This window comes from Stigmatopora nigra, chromosome 4, assembly GCF_051989575.1.
Source record: "Stigmatopora nigra isolate UIUO_SnigA chromosome 4, RoL_Snig_1.1, whole genome shotgun sequence".
Classification (NCBI taxonomy): domain Eukaryota; kingdom Metazoa; phylum Chordata; class Actinopteri; order Syngnathiformes; family Syngnathidae; genus Stigmatopora; species Stigmatopora nigra.
Genome location: NC_135511.1, coordinates 4464324 through 4485926, shown reverse-complemented (window position 1 = coordinate 4485926; position 21603 = coordinate 4464324). Strand labels below are relative to the sequence as shown.

Here is a 21603-nt window from a genome sequence, read left to right as displayed (position 1 = left end):
CAATATGGTGCCACTCAGACCTTCCTGCGTGATGAAGAAAAGCCGTGAAAATTAATTATCTGTTTGAAAATAGTAAAAAAAAAACTTGAACAGCATTGAGTTTAGTGAAGATGTGATAAGACAGTTGGCTATTTTTGGTTCATTTACACATTACTGGATGATGTTTTGATTCTACTGCGACTTATATTCAGGCATATCTTATTGTGTATGTGGCGGAGTTGTTCAGAAGTAAAGAAGAGTGAAGGTTATTTTTTAATCTAAATTTTGAGTATAAAATATCACTAATATTGGAAAATACCGATTGCATGAAAACTAAAGCATACATTAAAAAACAGATTTGTAATCAGCACAGCAATGTCTAGAATAGGTTTAAAAAAATATTTATAATATATTCAACAAAAAAATGGGGGAAAAGTTGGCCGGTAAAATTTTTAGCATTTAACAAAATGGAAAATAAAACATTTTAAAATTTTTATTTTGCATTTTGATCAATTTCAGTATAAGGCTATAGCTGTGCTCGAGTAATTAGCATGGCTGCCTCATAGTACTGAGATTTAGGATTTAATCCCCAGTGGGTTCCGGCCTTCATGTGTAGAGTTTGCATGTTCTCTAAAACCACTAATGTTCACGACTAAATGCCTCATAGTTCTGTGGTCGAGGGTTCGATCCCAGCTCGGTTCTCCATTGTGGAGTTTGGGTGGATTTTCTACGGGTACTCCGGTTTCCTCCCACATTCCAAAAAAACCTGCATGGTAGGCTGATTGGACACTCTAAATTGCCCCTAGGTATGAGTGTGAGTGTGATTGGTTGTTTGTTTCCTTGTGACCTGTGATTGGCTGGCCACCAATTCAGGGTCATCCCCCGCCTCTGCCCCAAAATCAGATGGGATGGGCTCCAGCACCCCCCATGACCCTAGTGAGGATAAAGCGGTTCAGAAAATGAGATGAGAGATGAGGTTTGTTATGTTAATACAAATAGATTTAAATGAAGAAAAACATAATACCGACAGAATAACTTTTGTTTATGCCTCATAATAACCATTTAGCGTGGATTGTATTCCTAGTATTTCAATGAGTGCGCATGATTGGAATGAAGTCCCATTTGACTGCCAGTAAATTATCATCTTTCAGTGCAATTGAAAGCAATAAACGGCCACTCCCTTTTGATTTAGACGGGCGGATGAATGCATCGCCGCAGTAGAAATGGATTGCACGCCTCTAGCCATCAATGGTCGGCAGTGAATTGAGTGAGCTGGTGATTATTAATCAAGTACTGATTATGTCGTATTTAAAGAGGCTCTTTGGCGCCTGTGCTCAGGTAAACCACTGAAAGTAACCAATCGTGTCAATGGTGGACTCGACAAGCTGCTTCATATTCAGCACATGATTCAAGCAGCCTTGGACATTGCCTATTACGGTTGTTTTTTGTTGTTATGTCGACATCAAAGTGCTCCGGTTTCCTCATCTGCTCCGACACCTCGGCGTTTAAGTGAATGTCAACGTTGTTTTGCTCATTTCAACAGCAGCAAATTTGTGACGCGACCTCTGGCAGACTCTCAGGAGGCTATCGACCATCCGGATCCATTTGTTTTCCAGCCATTTCTCCACCATGTCCATTTCTATCACATTACTTTGACAGAAATTGAATTTGCGCCGATGCATTTTGATGTTTCTCAAGTGCAGGCTACGCCGGCGCTGGGAGTGTCACGTTTCAAGTGGCACGCTGATGTGAAAACACTTCAGACTTAAACAAAAAAGTGGCAAATAGATTTTTTAGTGTCTTCTGCTGGCATTTGTTTATGTGATTTTGAAAATGGTTGTCCTTCAAATCTTTACATTTGAGCTTTACTTAAATGCACTCTATGATGTGTTTGCTTCCCAATCATTGTGACATTCTTCTACTTAACCCTATTTTCAAGCCATCAACAGCATTCCAGCTTGTATTTTCTCTCTTGTTCAGCTAGAAAGTTCATCAATGTTACGGACGAATCTTTCTGTGCATTGGTTGATGGGTCCCTAAAAAATGGATCCTCTAGGCCAGGGGTACTGTGCATGTTTTTAGGATGGGGGTGGGGGGGTGGGTATATTTTTATTTGGAGAAATTCTACAGCTTATTCATATATTTTGTATCCAATTGCCATTTCAGTCCCTTGCCTGGTACTGCATTTTAAATCTTTGTCAATATTAGTTTATTATAGTTGACAGATTTTTTTTACATATTGGAACACTTGGCAGCATTGCAGTTGAACACATCGTCCCTATTATTGGTCTCGTGTCTACAGTTGTCATGCAATTGGCATAACAGATAGTATTTTGCCACATTCTGTTTCTTTTGGGTGATCTTTTAACTAAATAACCATGCTAGTTTTCCAGTTTAGGTGGGAGGTAGAGGTTCTACAGCACGGATGGGGAACCTATGGCTCGGGAGCCATATGTGGCTCTTTTGATGGGTGTATATGGCTGTCCGCTAACCTGTGTGGTAAAATATGGGTATCGCTGGTGAGAGACCGAAGTCCCGAACACACCAATGTTGCGCCGACACTATCTCTAGCGCCCTTTTAATCCTAAGTTTTCTTCATTGGACTCTTCTGCATGCATACTCTCATTGATACTCATTGATTAGCAACAGCTCAAAATGTTCTCAAAAGATTTCAGACACTTTTATATTTTATTTTCAAAGTGGTGAAATGATTAATAAATGTACACATTTTTATGTATTTTTACTTCTAAATTCTTAGTATGACTCTCAAGGAATGATGTTTGAAAATATTAGTTGTTTAGGGCTCTATTCGTCAAAAAGGTTCCGGACCCCGCTCTAGGCCAAAGGGTTAAAGATTCCATGGGTTCCGTATGGAATATTGACAGGGACCTCTGCTCGACCCAGTTCAGTGAAGGTCTTAGCATCCAGAACAAGAAGGAATGTACTTTTGTCCTAGAAAAAAAAAACATTTGCCTCACAGTAATCATTGATGGATACATAAAAGGACAACAACAACAAAAATAGCTTTGGCCACGATATTTATCAAGATCAAGCCTAGGTAAAATATGGCTGAAGGACCACATTTGACCACAAAGTCTGACCAATCCCCATAAAAGAATTGCATTCATTTCGATGCGTACGCATGGCAATGGTAAAAATCAGAAAAAAATGCTATGTGTTGCGTACACAATGCTCTCGACAGTGACATTTTTTTGCTTCATCTACACACAGACCAATTCAGGGTGTCCCCCATATACTGCCCATATTTGCCTTTGGTAGGCTCCAGCACCCCTGCCACTCTTGTGAGGATAAGCGGTATGAAAAATGACAGAATTAATAATCCTAACACTACATTTGTATACTATATCTAGATAAACAGCAGCATATTTGTTCATTTTCCATACCGCTTAACCTCACAGGGGTGCTGGAGCACAAGGACACAGTCAACCATCCACGCTAACACTCATACCTAGGGACAATTTAGATTTTTTAATCTGCCCCGTATGCATGTTTTTGTTATGTGCGAGAAAACCTGAGTAGCATTGGCAAAAATAAAATTTGAATGGAATATAATTCCGGTGGTTCCAATTTCACAAATTGCCTTCATGGAATGTTAATTCCCCACCCCTAATTAAGTTCAATTTGTATAAAACGTGTTCCTGCAAAAAAAAATTGTATATTGTATTACAGTATCATACGATCATACAAAGTATTCAACATCTGAAATGGAAATCTATCGTTTTGATTGTTGCTGAAGAAGGTACTTACTTCTCGCGGTGTTATAATGACTGACAGTACAACGCCATCATCTTCTTCGGTTGCCTCAGGCGAAGCAACAAAGACAGGCTCGGACGGGAACAAACCAGCATACCGCCACACCTGAAAAACGAAAAACAAAAAACTTTTGCTCTACTGCCTTTTCCGGCAACAATAAAGAAGTTGCCATGACTCAAAGCGTTGGTGCTTTTTCTCTTATCCTTATGTGATAAGAATCTATCACAAATATTCCCAAATTTATGAAGACCTTAAGCTCTTTGGTGTGCACATCCATTTTAAGCAAGGAGTCGCTGAAGACATGGCCAAAACCACATGAGTAGAAGTAGCGGTAAGGTCGGCCGTTGTAGTGCTCGTAATTGATCTGAGGGAACTCCAAGCCGCCGTACTGCAGCAGTTCATCATTGTGAAGTTCCTCGTGGGTCAGGTAGACCTGTATAAGGCCCAAATTTTATTCAGAAAGGACATTACAAAGGGGTGTAACTCAGAACATAAGCAAAAAACAATCTCATCTGATCCCATTTTTTGAACCACTTCATCCTCACTAAGGTCATGAGGGGTGCTGGAGCCTATCCCAGCTGACTGCGGGCCAGGGACGAGGGACACCCTGAATCGGTGGCCAGCCGATCGCAGGGCACAAAGACATGGACGATCAAATTCTGTGTTTTACGTTTCTTTGCACTGGGATATGAAGAAGATATTTTCTTAAGTGTCAAGTTTAAAACTGTACAGTGCATTATTTAATTTTACATCTCATTATACTTGTATGATAACAATAAAAGCATTCAATAACTGGCTGCTCTTGACGGTGATAGATGTCCAATCCTTTCAAAGTGGGATGGTTAGCATCGAATGAATGTTCTGCAAATGAACTCATTGAAATTCACAGCAAAGGGTTAAAAAAAGCCTGATGATTTATTCACTCAATTGCATCTACCCGTCAAAATGGATTAGACGTGTAGCACCGTCATTCACACGAGTGAGTCAAATGATTTACTGATTATGGTTCATGTAATTATGCACTTATTTCATGATACCTCTCCGGGTTTGGTCATCTTGGCTGTGGCCGTATAGTTAGATGAAGTCACCAGGTCCTGGTCTTGAAGAGTTTGTTTGTTTATGTTCAATGGCAGGACGTATCTCCTCGGCAAGTTTCTGCACAAAGTATTGTAGAACTGACAACAACAAAAAACATACAAAAAGTGTTATAACAAGCAAAACATATTTTCATACTATTATTATGTCTATTAATGTGTTCAAAACCAAAGGATTTAACATATGAGACAAATGAACTCATTTTTACCCAAAGTATAAATAGGATCAAAACAAAAAGGAAAAGGTATAAGATTAAAATTTACAATATTAGTGTACAATCTGCTTTAATAGGATATCTGCATTTAAAAATGAGACCTTGTCCATCTCCTTTTGACGGAGGTTCTCCAAGGTGAAGTCTCCAATCACCTCCCCATCATCCCCACAGCACATGTCCATGACCAGCAGGCCGTTGTCCTCAAAGGCATTGATCTGATGCAGTGTGAACATGGGAGCCGCACGGTACTTCACTTCACTCTCCTGTTCACAAGTGACATATCCCATCAATCACAAACATTGCACGCCACACACCAGGTTATTTTCACTTCTTCACACCAAAGGCCTATTTTCAAATAAAGTTAGGACTTAAACAATTAGTTAAGCAACATTTTTTTAATCTAATTTCACCATTAATGTAATCACCGAGCAGAACTCTGAATTGAAAACAACAAACCTTCTTCTAATGCTATTGCAATTGCTAACCACCTTAATCCTAACCTGATTATTTTCATCATATTTTTTTCCCTTTTTACCACTGTCAGATTGTGTTCAAGATAGATCAACTATGAATAAAGGGATTACTATCAAACTCTCAGGCTAAATTGGTAATTTGCAATTAAAGAGTCAATTGCATTTTAGGGTCATTAGGTCAAAGGTCAGAAAAGGAATTTCCTTAGAACTCGACAGCAAATGCAAATATTTTTATCAAACTTGCACGATATATTTTTAACAAATTGGTTGCATTGAGTGGGCGGCCCGGTGAATAAGTGGTTAGCATGTTGGCCTCGCACTGGGGGACCTGGGTTGAAATCTAGGTTGGTCCTCCTGTGCAGAGTTTGCATGTTCTCCCCGGGCCTGCGTGGGTTTCTTCCGGGTACCCCGGTTTCCTCCATACATTCCAAAAACATGCATGGTAGGCAGATTGGATACTCTAAATTGCCCCTAGGTATGAGTGTGAGCACGAATGGTTGTTTGTCTCCTTGTGCTCTGCGATTGGCCGGCCACCAATTCAGGGTGTCCCCCGCCTCTGGCCCAAAGTCAGCAGGGATAGTCTCCAACAACCCCCCCAGAACTCTAGTGAGGATAAATTCAGAGCGATTCAGAAAATGAGATGAGGTGGTTGCATTCAGGTATCTGGGTGGGTAGCACGTCAGCCTCACAGTTCTGGGATCAAGGGTTCGATCTCAGGTCAGTGGGTTCAAAACCAGGTCATGTCCATCTGTATGGAGTTTGCATGTTCCCCCTGGGCTTGCGTGGGTTTTCTCTGCATAATCCGGTTTCCCCCCACATCCCAAAAACATGCATGGCAGGTTGGTTGAACACACTAGGTACGAGTTTGAGTGTGAATGGCTGTTCTTCTTCTTGTGACCTTCATTTGACTGGCCACCGATTCAGAATGTCTGACTCACTTTGCCTGTGTGACGGTCGACCAAGTGGAAGATTGTGTCGTACTGGGGCTCCCAGGTCATGACTTTGTGAAAACTCTTTCCTTGAACGCGGTGCAGCATGAATTTGAGAAGATCCAGCTTGATGGGCTGTTCCACAAAGACTATGTAGTTTTCAGACATGACTGTAAGAGACATAAACATAGTCAAGTTTAAGAAACACCCTGGATAGGTAGCCAGCCCATCACAGGGCACAAGAAGACGGACAACCATTCACACTCACAACCATACCTAGGGGGCATTTAGAGTGTCCAATCAGCCTACTATGAATGTTTTTAGAATGTGGGAGGAAACCGTAGTACCCGGAGAACATGCAAACTCCACCCAAGTAGACCGACCTGGATTCGAACCCAGGACACCAGAGCTGTCTGGCCACCAATTCAGGGTGTCGCTCACCTGGTGCTTGAAGTTGGCTGGGAAAGGCTCCAGCACCCCGAGTGACCTATTTGAGAGGAAGGGGTACATAAAATGAATGAATGAATGAATGAATAGGCAGCCCTAGTTGGCAGACATAATGACCCTTTGTAAGAAAGTGAAAAATATGATATCGTAGATGAGTTGTATAGCTCTGGTTCTAGAGAAGGGGTGGGCAAACCGGTTCTCGGGGGCTGCAGGTTTTTGTCCCAACCATTCCAGCACAGACGGTTTGACCAATGAGATTTCTGTAGAAAACAAGAAGCACCTAACTGCAATCCACTGATTGCACTTTTAGGACACCAGATTGGTGAAAATGTGTCCTCTTTATGGTTTGGAATGTTAACCCACACCCACTGGGGCCCTTTGTGGAATAGTTTTCCCACCACTGTCCTAGAGGAACCCAAAGGCCATTGACATTTTTAAAGCAAAATAACAACAGGAATCAATCGCAAGGGAATTTGAAGACTACTAAAATATGTGCATTTGTATAAGTCGAGTGTGGGAATAAACAAATCATCTGGTTCTATGTTAATCTAGCAAGGCATGCAAGTGGGCGCCTTGGCAGGCTTTATAATGCCGTCCAGGAATAGCATGGAGGTCTACTTAAAAATGGCACTGACTAGTCCACAACCAATCCAGTGAAAGAATGGGTCATCAATCACGTTACATATCAAAGACACATCTCTTGCTGGTGCTTCTTCATGACTTTGGTTAGTAATATTTACAATGTATTATTCCAAATGATTTTTGAAGAGCCAAAGCGCAAGATAAAAACTCTTATTGGGAAGAATAAAGACAGTCAAACACTTGGCTGGTGAGAGCTGAACACAATACTAAGGCACTGCGAGTGACAGAGAAGCAAAAGTGAGACTGGAATTTTAAATGAGTAATTAATAAGAGTAGGGGGAAAAACAGTCAAGTATAAGCTCAAGCCTGTCAAAGTAGGCAGGCGCCAGAGCATTTCTCATAGAATGCATTCATTCGACTTTATCCCTTTGGTGACGCGCTTCATCTCACCAAAGCTGTGATAGTAGGAGGGTTTTCTAGGTTGACTGGCTCGGATGGAGCATATCACTTGGGCTCCATGGAGGTCTGCGCAGTCCTCTCTTGCCCCTGTCTCCTGAGGTGGGGGCACGCGAATGATGTTGTAGAAGAAACCTGAGTCAGATCGCAAATGCATCAAGCTGTGTGTGTGTGGAGGTGTATAAAATATTGTGTAGTTAAAGGCAGTGATAGAGTTAAGCACATAAATAAGCAATGACAGACATCATTAATTCATTCATTGCTGAATGCTGAAGCGCATCCCAGCCAATCATGGGCAGCAGGTGGAGGAGACACCCTGAATTGGTTGTCAGCCAATCGCAGTGAACAATGAGATAAGCTCCAGCACCCCAGACAAACTTTGTGAGGATAAACAGTATGGAAAATGCATGAATACATTTTGTAATGAACTGAGAAAATTAAACTTGCCAGAAACTAGATTTGGTTTATCTGCACAGATATGTTAAAGGGAAAAAAAACCTTCATAAAGGATAGACGGTTGCTCCAAATCCATTGAGGTTTGCAAATAACACATTTTTGGCACTCTTACACCAGTTACAAGCACACCAGTTGTGTGATGACTGTGACGCATGTACAGCACAAAAAGGATAATGAACAATTATAACGTTGCTAAAAACTAACCAATCTCCAACTGAGACAAAAATCGCCGTGTAGAAAGCACAACAAAGTAATCAGTATTTGCGTCAAGGGGTAGCCGGGAGAATGGGTTGTACTTGAATTTGATTGGCTGGTTGAGCACTCTAAATTGCCCCCAAGTATGAGTGTGAGCGTGAATGGTTGTCCGTCTCCTTATGTCCTGCGATTGGCTGGGCACCAAGCCAGGATGTCCAATGCCTGGTGTCCTAAGTCAGCTGGGAAAGACTCCAGTACCCCGCTGCGACCCGTGTGAGGGTAAGCGGAAATGAATGAATACCATTGAGCCGATTGATCCAATTCTTTGTGACTGATACTTTGATCAGTATCATATTATACTGTGAATGGCAACCAATGAACTGCGAGGCCAATGTGCGAACCACTCATGGGCCTGCCTGGGTAAAAGGTAATTTAAAAAAAAAAGAATAGGTAGCGAGTTTAGATTACGTCATAGGTTTACACGGGGCAAATGCTATATGATATTGCAAAGTAAGCTTTTAGTCAGTTGATTGGTGTGCAGCACTATCAAATATTGCATTGAGGTGTGCTACCTCCTTTTCCATATGAGTTGCCCATGTTGTACGTGGCCCCCTGACGATCATAATGTGGGTGAGCTGTGGCTGCATTGATAGCAATGTATTGACTCCAGTCCACCTAAGATTGACATGAATCATGATGGCACCAGTATGGTAAAACATGGCAAGAAAGTGTCATCTGGCTACCTTTTCCTTTGTGTCCAGAGTTTGAGGATCAATTCTTCTCATGTAGTTTGTTTCTGTGCTCACGTAAAAGTCTCCCTTGTACTTGACAAAATGCACGTTTGCGTTGTCTGTGGCCTCTGTTAGCAGAAGAAAATAAAAATGTATGAATCCAAAAACTTGCATGTCCTTCACATTCAGAGTTGGCAGTCAAAGGCAAACAGTTGCTGTGTACCATACAGCGAATATATACTAATTGGCGAGAGAGCAGTGCATATAAACAATTTATATAGATCAAATCATGTGGAACACTGCATCTATGATATACTTATTCATTTTAAACAAGTGTGGAAAGTATATTTTTAGGCTTAATATTAAACAGCACCGTCTGATTTTTTTTCCAACTAATATATTTTTACCCTTTGAAATAGGGTTGATTAAGAATACAATTTGCAATCTTACCCTTGGTGTATGTATACAATTAAATATTTTGTGAATGTATAATGCAAATAGTTCACTCTCATCTCACCTACAACAAAACAAGATAGGGAATTCAGGTATGTTACCTCTGATAAGTAGGTTATGAATTATGGTATTACATCACGATGGTGAGGTTACATCTGCTGCTGCTTTCGGGATTTGAATTTGGTGTGAGATTAGGTCAAGGTGAAAGGTCCAAATGTTGTCTATAATAAAGTAGGAAATACAAAACTCTTTGCTATATCTCCCACACGAGATTTCGTGTAGATTTTTGGTCAATTTGTATTCAATTTGGGTCACTTCCTTTGTAACTCACTGGCTGCCATTGATGGCACTAAAAGTGCATTCCATTTGGTTTGGTTGGGGTCAACATTTGCTCATTCGGCCCTCCCAGCTCAAATACATTGGACATCTAGCGTCGTCATTGTCAATGAGAAATGAGCATTCACGGTCAGTTCTCTCAGGTGACATGAATTCAATGTCTATCCATGTGACAATTTTGTGTCATTTCCTTGTTAATTTTCGGATACTTTCAGATTATCATTGATTTTCAGTGACTTGAATGATTTCCTGTTGATTTTAGAGCATTACTGGGTCACTTCTTGTCGATTAATGGGCTTTTCAGGTCCCATCTTAACAATATTGAGCTAGTCTTTTCCTTTTGGGAATATCCAGGGCCATCGGAAATAAATGGGAATGTTTTTGGCAAATTTATGGGGAACTCTGTTTTTGGCATAGCAAAAAAAAAAACAGGGAAAGAAAATGATATGTTGACATCCATTGCTTTGAAACAATAAATGTCTTTTCGTAAATGGAGCGGCCCCATAACATAATAAACAATCAACGTTTTGAAGTAGGTAAGTGTACATTTCCGTGGCAACTTTTTTAAGACATGGCTCTGTTTGTTTCCTCCGACTTTTAGTCATTATGATGCACCTGTTGTAATTGTAGAAACTGCCAATTCAATGCACATAAACTCGGAAAGACAAGCTATTATGTTTTCATTTGTTTTACTTTGCCTGCAAGCGTGCGGCACATCTGCTTTTGTTCTCGTGCTTCAATGGTAGATTTAATACGTTCAGTAATGTCAGACAGTAGATGAATTTACATTTCTCATACTTGGGATTTGAAAACGTGAGAAGAATCGGGCGAAGATGTTCTTGCAAGGGTCGGGCACGGCCAGCGTTCCAAACTCTGATACCACAATACGGTTCTTGGCTGAGTTGCACACGTATGAATCGCTTTGCAGGAAGCGACTACTGTAAGTCACCATGCCATCACTGATGTGAAACCTGTGCATCAGGGCCATGCCGTCGAACCAGTGGGTGTATCTGAAGGGGCAACCATTTTTAAGTTGAAGTTAATGATTATGTTTCAGCGCCATCGACAAAGCTAGACATGCTATGCATTTGACCAGCCCCTACTGGTTCAAATGGATTGGACATCTATCGACATTAATGGTGGACAATGAAAAGTACATTACTTGTCTTGGCCGAATTCAAACTTTCCCGGACCATTCCGCAGAAAGCTGCCATTGATCCATGTTGGGATTGTTCCCTTGATGGTGGTGGCAATGGGGTGAGTGTTTTCCGCCACAGAGCTGACTAGAGGGGCCACACTCTCCAAACCTTTGGCCGTGGGGCATCTTTGCCTGCTGGAGACTGCATAGAAATAATCATTATGCAATTATCATCTCAACAATTCAGTAACACAGTTTATGGGTAAATAAAATATCACGGAAGATTGCATATAATCAGGGCAACACACGTTTATTCATGTGTGTTCATGTTTGCAATTAGTACTAGGCTAGCAAGCATACTACAACTGCAATAATGACTCGAACCTTTTTTTTTAAGAAATTGGACCTACCATGCGGCTTTGGCGCTTGGGGCTTCTTTAAAAAAATACAGGCTAATACGCTAAATGTCTGTGTAAAACCCTAAATTAAAAAGTTGACACCTGAGGCTTTTAGTCCAGTACACTTTATGATTCATTCATTCATCTACGATACTGGCTATCCTCCCAAGAATCAGAGGGGGTGCTGGAGCATATCCCAGCCAACCACTGGAAACAGGCAGGAGACACCCAATTGCTGGGCACAATGAAACAGACAACCACTCATGGTCACAATCACACTTCCACGAACTGTTAATCAAACCTAGATTGCCCGCACCAAAATTCAGGGAGAAGAATCATTGCGCCAACAGTTGGCCCAGTAAAATTTATGGGGGAAAAAAAGTTAAATATGGTGGGTGCAAACTTACAATTGGGTGAACTTTAAAGTCCCAATATTGCAGTAAATAAAATACTAACTTTTTTAATCAAAAAGGACAACAGGCTTATGTGAGAATTAGTTGTACATTTTAATTAATGTATTTTTTAAGTTAACTCTATATTAAAGTAAAACAAAAAGTGTATATTTAACTCTTCTATAAGGAATTCAGATATAGTCATAGTTCTATAATGTTGTTTTTTTATTTTTATTGAAATTTTTAGGGATAGGTGGCTAGGACAAGGAACAAATTCATTCATTCATCTTCCATACCGCGAATCCTCAAAAGGATTATGGGGGCTGCTGAAGCCTAACATAGCTGACTTTGGGCATAAACCAGACTACAATCTTGACTGGTCACTATTAAGCTTTAGGGCACACAGAGACAAACAATCATCTGCACTCACAATCATACCGCCACCAGCAGGAGTCGAGCCCATGCATGTCTGCAACAAAGTTGGGCGAGTTAACCTCTACACCACAAAGTGGCTAGGAAAGGATATATCGTAAAAATTATATTCGAACGGCATGCCGTTCGATTTTTCAAACAGAACGGTATGCCGTTCTGTTTTTCAAACTTTCCCCATAGTGCCGTTCAATTAGATGGTGCTGCTTTATTTTTTGACTAGCTGGTCAGAATTTTTATACTATAAATAAAATAACGACAGTGGAACTAAGTCCTATTAAATGAATTCAGTGTCCTTACTTAGAAAATAAAAAAGTCTTCAGTCTAGCCAACTCACCTCTAATTGTAAAGTTTTACAGCCGGCACTCTAATTGAAGTGTGCGAATTGGGAAAACAATCTAAAATCTATTGTGTCCTTTGTGAGATTATAAAACATTTTGTGCCACTGTGACACAAACCCTGGGGCTTATGCATTGTGAATGACACCTGCTCATTCTCCTGCCTTATCTACCATCAAGAAGCATTTCTTTTAGTTTTCCTGTTATAGCTACCTGCTGTTTCAGATTCATGCAATAAGCAACGAGCAAATCATTGCTGCGGTTCAATAGTGATACGTGATGAGCTCATGATTACACCGTCCTTACTATTTCCAACAATGGAATAAAGGAAATACTAAATTAGGTGTGTTCTTGTGCTAATAACACAGACAATTAAAATTAGAAATGGTCCAGCCATAAGTGCTGGAGGGTTTGAACGACTCTTGAACGTCAACGAGCTGAGGATTCACTGCAATTACCACAGCGTTCATTGAGGTAGTAGTGTATTTGCCTGAATGAAATAACTTGTATCAATGGCATTGCTGGCAATAGACATGCCTTTATAAGAAAAGTGACTTTCTTTGATACTATCCGAAATTAACTATAATATATTTTATAGCCTCTGCGAGTATGTGAAGCTGTCAGTGTTTCCGCATGTCTGTCTGACTGACTGTTCTTTCTTAATCTACATGTTTATGCAGCGGTCTGGTAGAGGAGTGCTTAGACAGTTCTGAGTTTGTGGGTTCGAACCTACGTGTTTGAAGTTTGCAAGTTCTCCCCAGACTTGCATGGGTTTTCTCCAGCTACTCTGGTTTCCTCCCATATTCCAAAAAACATATATGGTAGGCTGGGTAAACACCCTAAATTACTCCTAGGTATTTGAACATGGTTGTCCATCTTCTTGTGCCCTGCGATTGGCTGACAGTCAATTCGTGGTTTCCCCTGCCTTCTGCCCATAGTTGTCTGGAATAGGCTCCAACACCCTGGAATGGATGAATGTTTATGGACAAAATAACTCAAGAACGCTAAAAGGATTAGCTGATTTTCAGGCTGCATTTGAAACAGGAAAGTAAAGAGCGTCGGTGATATGATGGTAAAAGAAAGGTTCAAATGTCAGAAATGCTAAAAATTGTGAATTTGGCTACACGTGGAGTTATTCCGTTTTTTCATAAATGTATTATTATTATTATCAACACATTAAGGTATTTTATAATATCTTTCTTATAGAAGTATAAATTAATGAAATGCTCAAACCTAACTTAATGAAATTAAAATGAACACATTTTACATTGCTTCAAGGTATTTGTGTGAGCGTGAATGGTTGTCCATCTCCTAGTTCCCTGCGATTGGCTGGCCACCAATTTAGGGTGTTTTTGGAACACACTTAAAGCACTTTAAAGCAAATTGAATTCCCAACATTTCTTTTGTCTTAACTAGCGATGTCCCTAATCAAAACTCGGATTGGAATTTATCGAAAGCAGGGGATTGGGTGATTGAATTTGAATGTATTTAGTTTCCATTTCTAGATACTGTAACTATAACTTAGATGCAATTGGCTGCGAGAAATGTCCAATCCATTTTGACTGGGAAGATCATTCAATTGCTGCATACCACCCAATCAAATTGGATTGGGCGCCTCCCACTGCCAATGGCAGTGAAATATGATCCCTCTGGCAGTTAATGAATTAATATAAAAAGCCACAAAATGATATATCATCCAAAGATTTATAGATACTATACAGTATTGATACATTCATTTTCTCAACTGCTTATCCTCACAACGGTCGCAGGGGGTGCTGGTGCCTATCCCAGCTGACTTCAGGCCAGGGACATATAATATTTCTTTATTTGTATTGACATGATGTCCCCAATCAAAAATCGGATTGGAATTTATCGAAAGCAGGGGATTGGGTGATTGAATTTAAATGTATTTAGTTTCCATTTCTAGATACTGTAACTATAACTTAGATGCAATTGGCTGCGAGAAATGTCCAATCCATTTTGACTGGGAAGATCATTCAATTGCTGCATACCACCCAATCAAATTGGATTGGGCGCCTCCCACTGCCAATGGCAGTAAAATATGATCCCTCTGCCAGTTAATGAATTAATATAAAAAGCCACAAAATGATCTATCATCCAAAGATTTATAGATACTACATTCATTTTCTCAACTGCTTATCCTCACAAGGGTCGCAGGGGGTGCTGGTGCCTATCCCAGCTGACTTCAGGCCAGGGACATATAATATTTCTTTTTTGTATTGATACTGTTGAAACAAGCAGTCCCCTGGATAAGTGGTTAGCGCATCGACCTCAGAGTTGTAGGGTCGAGGGTTCGATCCGATGTTAGCGTGTGAGATTTACATGTTCTCCCCTGGCTTGTGTCGGTTTTCACGGAGATACTCTGGTTTCTTCCAACATTCCAGAAAACATCCTGGATAAGCTGGTACAACACTCTAAATTACTTCTAGGTAATGAGTGTGAAAAATTATACTATACTATACTCTCTAATGAGGACATCACAACAATCATTTGAAAAAAAATCAAGTTTTCTTTCATGATATGAAATCTAACATCTTGATTGCGATTCTACGCACCGTAAACTGCTTCCTTGTAAGTGAGTTTGTATACGCATAGTATTAAAAGCCGACAGCTAGACTTTGACCAGTGATATTGTTAATCTGATTTATCCTAAATGTCAACCAAACACTTTTATGCCTTTTCCCCTTTTTTTGTCAAAGTGAAGCTCTAAATTAATTAAATTTGCCCCAGGAAAAATGCCAAGCCTCTGCTCAAATCTTTCATTCACAAATTGGCAATTTCATCTCGTTGATATACAATGGTGTCTACTCACTTGGCTGGGGATTTGTGGTCTTGGACATGCTTGGCCGCTTGCTGTGCGCACTGAATGAGACTTAACACTGCTTCTTAAGTACAGGACCGCTGAAGAGGACAGCCTTTATACTCTGGGATCTGTGCCAAGTTCAAGAGTCGTTCATTGGAAATAAACTAAGGTACATCAGTCACGCTATCAAACCACTGCTCATAAAAATGTCTCAACTTTTTTTCCTACTGTTTCCCTTGAATGACATAATACATTATGAATGTTGTTTTTAATGGACGGAATGGTTACGATCCACATGACTAGCCTTAACACATTATAGGACTCTTATTTAAGTCATTGGCTGCCATACAATCAAGCAAATTCTGCCAATTTGTTTCTCTTTGTCAATGACAGTATATAGGTCAAGTACTATTGAAATAAAAAATGAAAGTCATTTTTTACAGTGTTAGGGACCATAACCAGTATATATATTTATGGTTTCATTAAAAATGTATTCATTCAGTTTCTGTTCTGCAATCCTCACAAGAGGGTGCTGGACCCTGCCCCAGCCAATACACCGGTTAATGATCAGCTACTCGAATAAATAAAAATAAAAAAATTGGTCTAAAACTGCGCACGCCCGGGGAGGACATGTAAACTTCACAGGAAGATCTAGATATAAAAAATATCTAAATATAAAATATTAAATAATTAAATACAATTTACTTCACAGCACAATGTAAACTGGAAAGGGTTAGCGTATCTGCCTCACAGTTCTGAGATCGAGGGTTCAATCCTTGGTTGTTTCCGACCTACCTGTGTCGAGTTTGCATATTTCCTCGTGAATATGTGGGTTTTCTTTGGGTTTACACCCACACCCTTTCAATTATCCCTAGTTGTGAGTGAGCATGCATGTTTTTTGTTTTGTTTTGTTTAATTGTATCCTGTGATTGGCTGGATACAAATTCAGGGAGTCCACCGCCTAGTGCCAAAAGTTGACTGGGGTTGGCTAAAGAACCCCAACCCAGAACTGTAAGTGCGACACGCTAACCACTCAGCCGCCACGCCTCCCTTTTGTTCATTTAATGACAAAAAATCCTTTACCTTATGAAGGGCTAAATTATCTAAAGCTGTAATAGTCAGAATCAGCTTGTTTGTTTTGCTGGAATGTGCAGGTGTCGAATCCTCATTTCAATATTCAAACCGGTAATTATTTAAGTGACATTTTAAAGACTGCGCCTATTTCCCCTAAAGAGGCGTGAATAATTTATTTTAACAACAGGATGTTATAAAAACAAATAACCAGGGCAGATTTGAAATTGGCATCCCACCACATAGTATACATTCTTTGTGTGATATATGAGTTCAGGTTGTTCAAAGTTGAGAAGTACATATTTTGTGTGGAGGGATGTCTTGCCTGCAGCTATCACACCAGGATAAATATTTGATTCAATCTTTCTAAGATGTGTGGTGAGTTGTTTTTTTACACTGTTCAGCTATAGCAGTAACTAATGGCTTTTTCATTTGAATAAAAATTAAAACCGAAGAGAAAAAAAGCAAATAATTGCTGCTCACCCCTCTCAGTGACAACGGATTGCATGTCCATTGTCAATGTCGATGACAGCAAATGACTTAATGACCTTAGATATGACATGTAACAATCTTGCTGTTTCTTATCTTAATACATGATGTCATCTAGTGCGATCAATTTTGCCACACAAAATCACGGTTTGCTCATTTCACAAACTATTATGAAAGATGGCAGAAAGAACAGATTTTTTATTCGTATTAAATTGAACAGCACGTTCCGGCGTAGGAGCACTGCTACAAATTGAAGCAAATACGAGGTCTTCATAGCAGCAAGCCTCCATACTGCGAGATATGAGTTAACAGGAAATCTTACAAGTAAGAACAAGACCTGCCCGGAGACCAGTCGGAGCATGAGGCAATTGTGAAGATTTAATTAAACAGCTTATTCCTTGCCGCGTGTTTTTTCTAGCGCCAAACATGGCAGGGAATCCTGGGGTGCAATTTAATAACAAAAGAAAAATGTTGATTGGTAGGAAAAATGATCAATTGAAAATGGAGAAGGGCTACATAAACAAATCTTTGATATTAAATTATACAATAATATTTCAGGGTGTCCCCTGATTACAGCCTACGGTTGGCTGGGATGAGCTCCAGCATTCACTTTAGTGAGGATAAAGTATTTGCCTGTTTTTGTTTGTTGTGTTTGATCTTTTTAATGGGTAGTGAAATACACCATGTGTATGGAATAAAGTGTAATAATTGATGACATCCCCGGATCCAAACCCCATTGAGCAAGGGCCTTCTCTGCTTGCCTTAGAAATATCTGAATCATATATTATATTTTGTCCATCAATATTTATTAGATAATTCCAAATTGTCTGTTAGCTTCCATTCATTGTTTTTCTTCTTGGTTGCACTGATTCCAGATGTGTGTTTTCATATTGAAGCATTTAACCAATGACATTTGAGCCATTATATGTTGCCAGGGTCAGAAATCTGCCTCAAGGCATTCACAATCAGTTCTGCGGGCTCTGCTGCAATAAACAAGCGTCACAAGAATGTTGCTTTAACCAATCAGATTTCGAGTTGGCAACACCACAATGCCTTGTCGCAAGCGTAGGGGTACGCCATTGCCTTCTCGCTGGCGTATGAATATGTCATCGCTTTCACCAGACTTCATCTGGAGCGAGCTGCACAAGCAAATATATTGTTGTATTGATTTAAAGCCATTTTCAAGACAGACTTTTCAAGTGAAAGAAAAACTGGACATCATTAAGAAAGATCGGACAACTCCAAAGCAAGCAAATCTGTCACAACCGGCAACGAACATTTTCAGCACTAAATCGAGTAAAAATGTATGCCAGATATACAACAGGACAGGCTCGACTTTCAGCATTAGCTTCGATGGCGATAGAAAAGAAGGAAGGAAGAAAGGAGGATGGATATTGTGTAGTTAAAAAGGATTTTTGGTGAGTAAAATGTGGCTATATTCCTAAATAATATTTTAATTGTATGAGGTTATTATCGATTATTTTTAATGTGTCGTTGGATTGAAGGCATCGCTAGAAAATGCACGGACCGCCGCTGAGTTGTGGTCAAAAATGTACATACATACATAATGTCAGGGGTCTCTTGAGTTTCTAGTTATTTCTACAACTCTGATTTTTCTCTCATGGAGTGATTGGAACAGATACTTCTTTGTCACAAAAAACATTCATGAAGTTTGGTTCTTTTAATGACTTTATGGATGATTGTCCGTCTCCTTGTGCTTTGCAATTGGCTGGCCATCAATTCAGGGTGTCCCCTTCCTGGTTAGCCGGGATAGGCTGGTTCAGAAAAGGAATGAATTAATGAATATATTAGAGAGACAGATGACCGTAAGCACTCACAATTATATCATCAAAATTATGTCATCATCCAAAATGAAAACAACTTTTTATTGTTATTATAGGTGACATAATTGTAAATTAAAATATTTTCAGATTGATCGTGCCCCTTGAGATTCTTACATTACAAAAAGTGTGCCTCATCCCGGAATTCAGACAAACAAGGCCGCCCCACTCTTGTGATCTCACTTGGACTACTTTTTTTATTGTTGATTTGTTTGTCTGTTTGTTTGTTGTTGTTATTTGTGCACTTCTGGGTGAAAGCTTCCAATCTCATGATACTTGTATAATGACAATAAAAGCATTTAATTCAATTCAACCATTAGGTGGCTTAGCTTCCAGTTTAGTTCTTCAGTTCAACTCTTTTGTGAACCTAAGGAGTGGCCAAGAACTTAATGATAGGCAATGTGCAGAAGCGCTTACTCATGATATTTGTTGATAGCAATCGCTTTGCCCTGTACGAGCTATCATTGAGAGGCAATCCTTGCTGGTCCAAATAGATAGAAGGCAACCATAAACACTGAGAGTCAGAGAGAGTTCAACAGTGGTTGCTGACAGGTAAAACAGACTGAGACCCAGTTGCTACAAAGCCTAGAGGGGGCCTTCCAAAGGTTGGCCCAGAACTGCGGTAGATCCATCACATGCTCCGTGCTGCAGGTATCTCTTCTGCCCACCAACAATGTCACGAATACAAGAGGTTTAATCATCACACAGCGAGGTGGAAAGGGGCTGGGGGTCATGTATTGTGGGCACAGAGCAGCGATAAGCACAACAATGTCTGGCAGATTTGATGAAGAATTTTAATTAGCTTTCAATTATAATTGCATATCAGGGCTATGGAGGAAGTCACAGAGGGATGTGGGCTATCTCATTGTTTTCTCTTGTTTTGTCATTCATATGTTTCCACAGAGCAAGGGGGGGGGGGGGTTACGCCTGAATCCAACGTCGCGGATGAAAAAGGAACGTTTCAGATTTTCTTTAGAATTTTTAATGATAATACTTCGGTGAATTGTTTTCAACAAAATAAAAGGCAAAAAGGGAAACCAAATTTCAGAGATAAATTGTCCCATCTAGTGGTCAGCTCACTGAATGCAATGTTTTTGTTTTCAATTACTGATGATTATTAGATGATGACATTCATGGGGAAATTTTGTGGCAATACAATCAAACTGATGTTGACATTCTCCAAAAATGAGAACAGAATGTGTTTTGACAATAAAATGAATTAGATGTTCATGGACAAAGATTTCTCATCTCATTTTCTGAACCGCTTTATCCTCAATAGGGTCGCAGAGGGTGCTGGAGCCAATCCCAGGCCATAGGCAGGGGGGCAACCCTGAATCGGTGGCCAGCTGATCGCAGGGCACAAGGAGACAGACAACCATGCACACTCAAACCTAGGGGCAATTTAGAGTATCCGATCAGTCTACTATGCATGTTTTTGTAATGCGTGAGGAAACCGGAGTACCCGGAAGAAACCCACGCAGGCTTGGGTAGAACATACAAACTCTACACAGGTAGATCAACCTGGATTTGAACCCAGGACCCCAAAGCTGTGAGGCCATGGACAAAGATCAACCTTGTATATTTGAATATGTACATAGTATTTTGTAATGGGATTTATTTTCTTCTGGAGGTCAAAAATTGTGCATTCTTATAGCCTACCTAGCATCTCTTTGTGACATAGGAAGAAACTGCAGTACCCATGGAGAACATACAAATTCTATACAGGTAGGTTGGAATCCACTTGTGATTGAACACTCAATGTTAGAACTGTGAGTCATGTATGCTTTCCTCCACCAGACTGCCTGCTGAACAAGTCAAAATGTCAAATCTTGAGTGAACATGCAGGTCAAATGTAACAAAAATAGGAATGATACATATTTGTGATGTTAAATATGTCATTGAAGCCACCTGATGGTGTAGTGCTTCACGCGCCTGACCTTGGTGCAGGCAAGCATGGGGTTGATTCCCGCTTGGTGTTGGTATTATTGTGCATATGTCAATCAAAAAGTGAAATTATGTGCAATGCTCAGAGAATAATTTCAAATGCAAATGTATCAATCATAAGTTTTTTCATGTTAATTTTTAGAATATTAAAATAATCAAGGAGCCTTTATAGTTTAATAAATGCCTTGTATATAAATGTCATGTCGAATATTAGCTGCACCAATGGCACCATCTGGTTATTTATTATTCTAATGCCCCCTTCCTTGAATTTTCATTTTGCATTTCAGAACAAACATGCTGTGTGCCAGTTATCCAGATGTTGGCTTCTCATGCTCTTATGCAAGCATTTAATTCCAGGTTATAGTGAAGTGTAATCAACTCTTGAGAGGTTAGGTGACTATTTTGGGTAATTGAACACATTGCTGTTGTATAATGAGTTAAAGTTAGATAATTATTATTTTATATTATTAGTTCTTATTGTCATTATTATTTTTATAATGGTATATTCATAAGTAAATAAGACATTAATAAAAAAAATGCTATTATTCGAGAAATTGCTTGGGGATGCCATAATCTGCTAGTCAGTGATCTTATGTCTGTCACTTCCTGGTTCACTTAT

At 39.8% G+C, this 21603-nt stretch overlaps 1 protein-coding gene across 1 annotated transcript; it reads right to left on the bottom strand.

Moving 5' to 3' along the window:
• Positions 1–2780: 2780 nt before the first annotated feature.
• Positions 2781–15684, bottom strand: bco2l (beta-carotene 15, 15-dioxygenase 2, like). The gene is made up of 12 exons (XM_077715185.1): positions 15649–15684; positions 11283–11460; positions 10919–11130; positions 9344–9459; positions 9173–9275; positions 7944–8084; positions 6474–6634; positions 5164–5325; positions 4791–4928; positions 4004–4186; positions 3748–3858; positions 2781–2931 (listed from the first exon to the last, which is right to left on the bottom strand). The coding sequence occupies exons 1-12, from the start codon at positions 15674–15676 to the stop codon at positions 2815–2817; spliced, it is 1650 nt and encodes a 549-aa protein (XP_077571311.1). The 5' UTR covers positions 15677–15684; the 3' UTR covers positions 2781–2814.
• Positions 15685–21603: the final 5919 nt, after the last annotated feature.

Bases quoted from the DNA above. Each gene is read 5' to 3' on its own strand.
- bco2l (XM_077715185.1), bottom strand. From the start codon at position 15,676: ATGTCCAAGACCACAAATCCCCAGCCAA. The intron at 5,326-6,473 runs GTGAGTCAGACA...ACTTGTGAACAG, and splicing joins TCGACCGTCACACAGGCAAA to GAGAGTGAAGTGAAGTACCG. The intron at 4,929-5,163 runs GTCTCATTTTTA...TGTTGTTGTCAG, and splicing joins GTCAAAAGGAGATGGACAAG to TTCTACAATACTTTGTGCAG.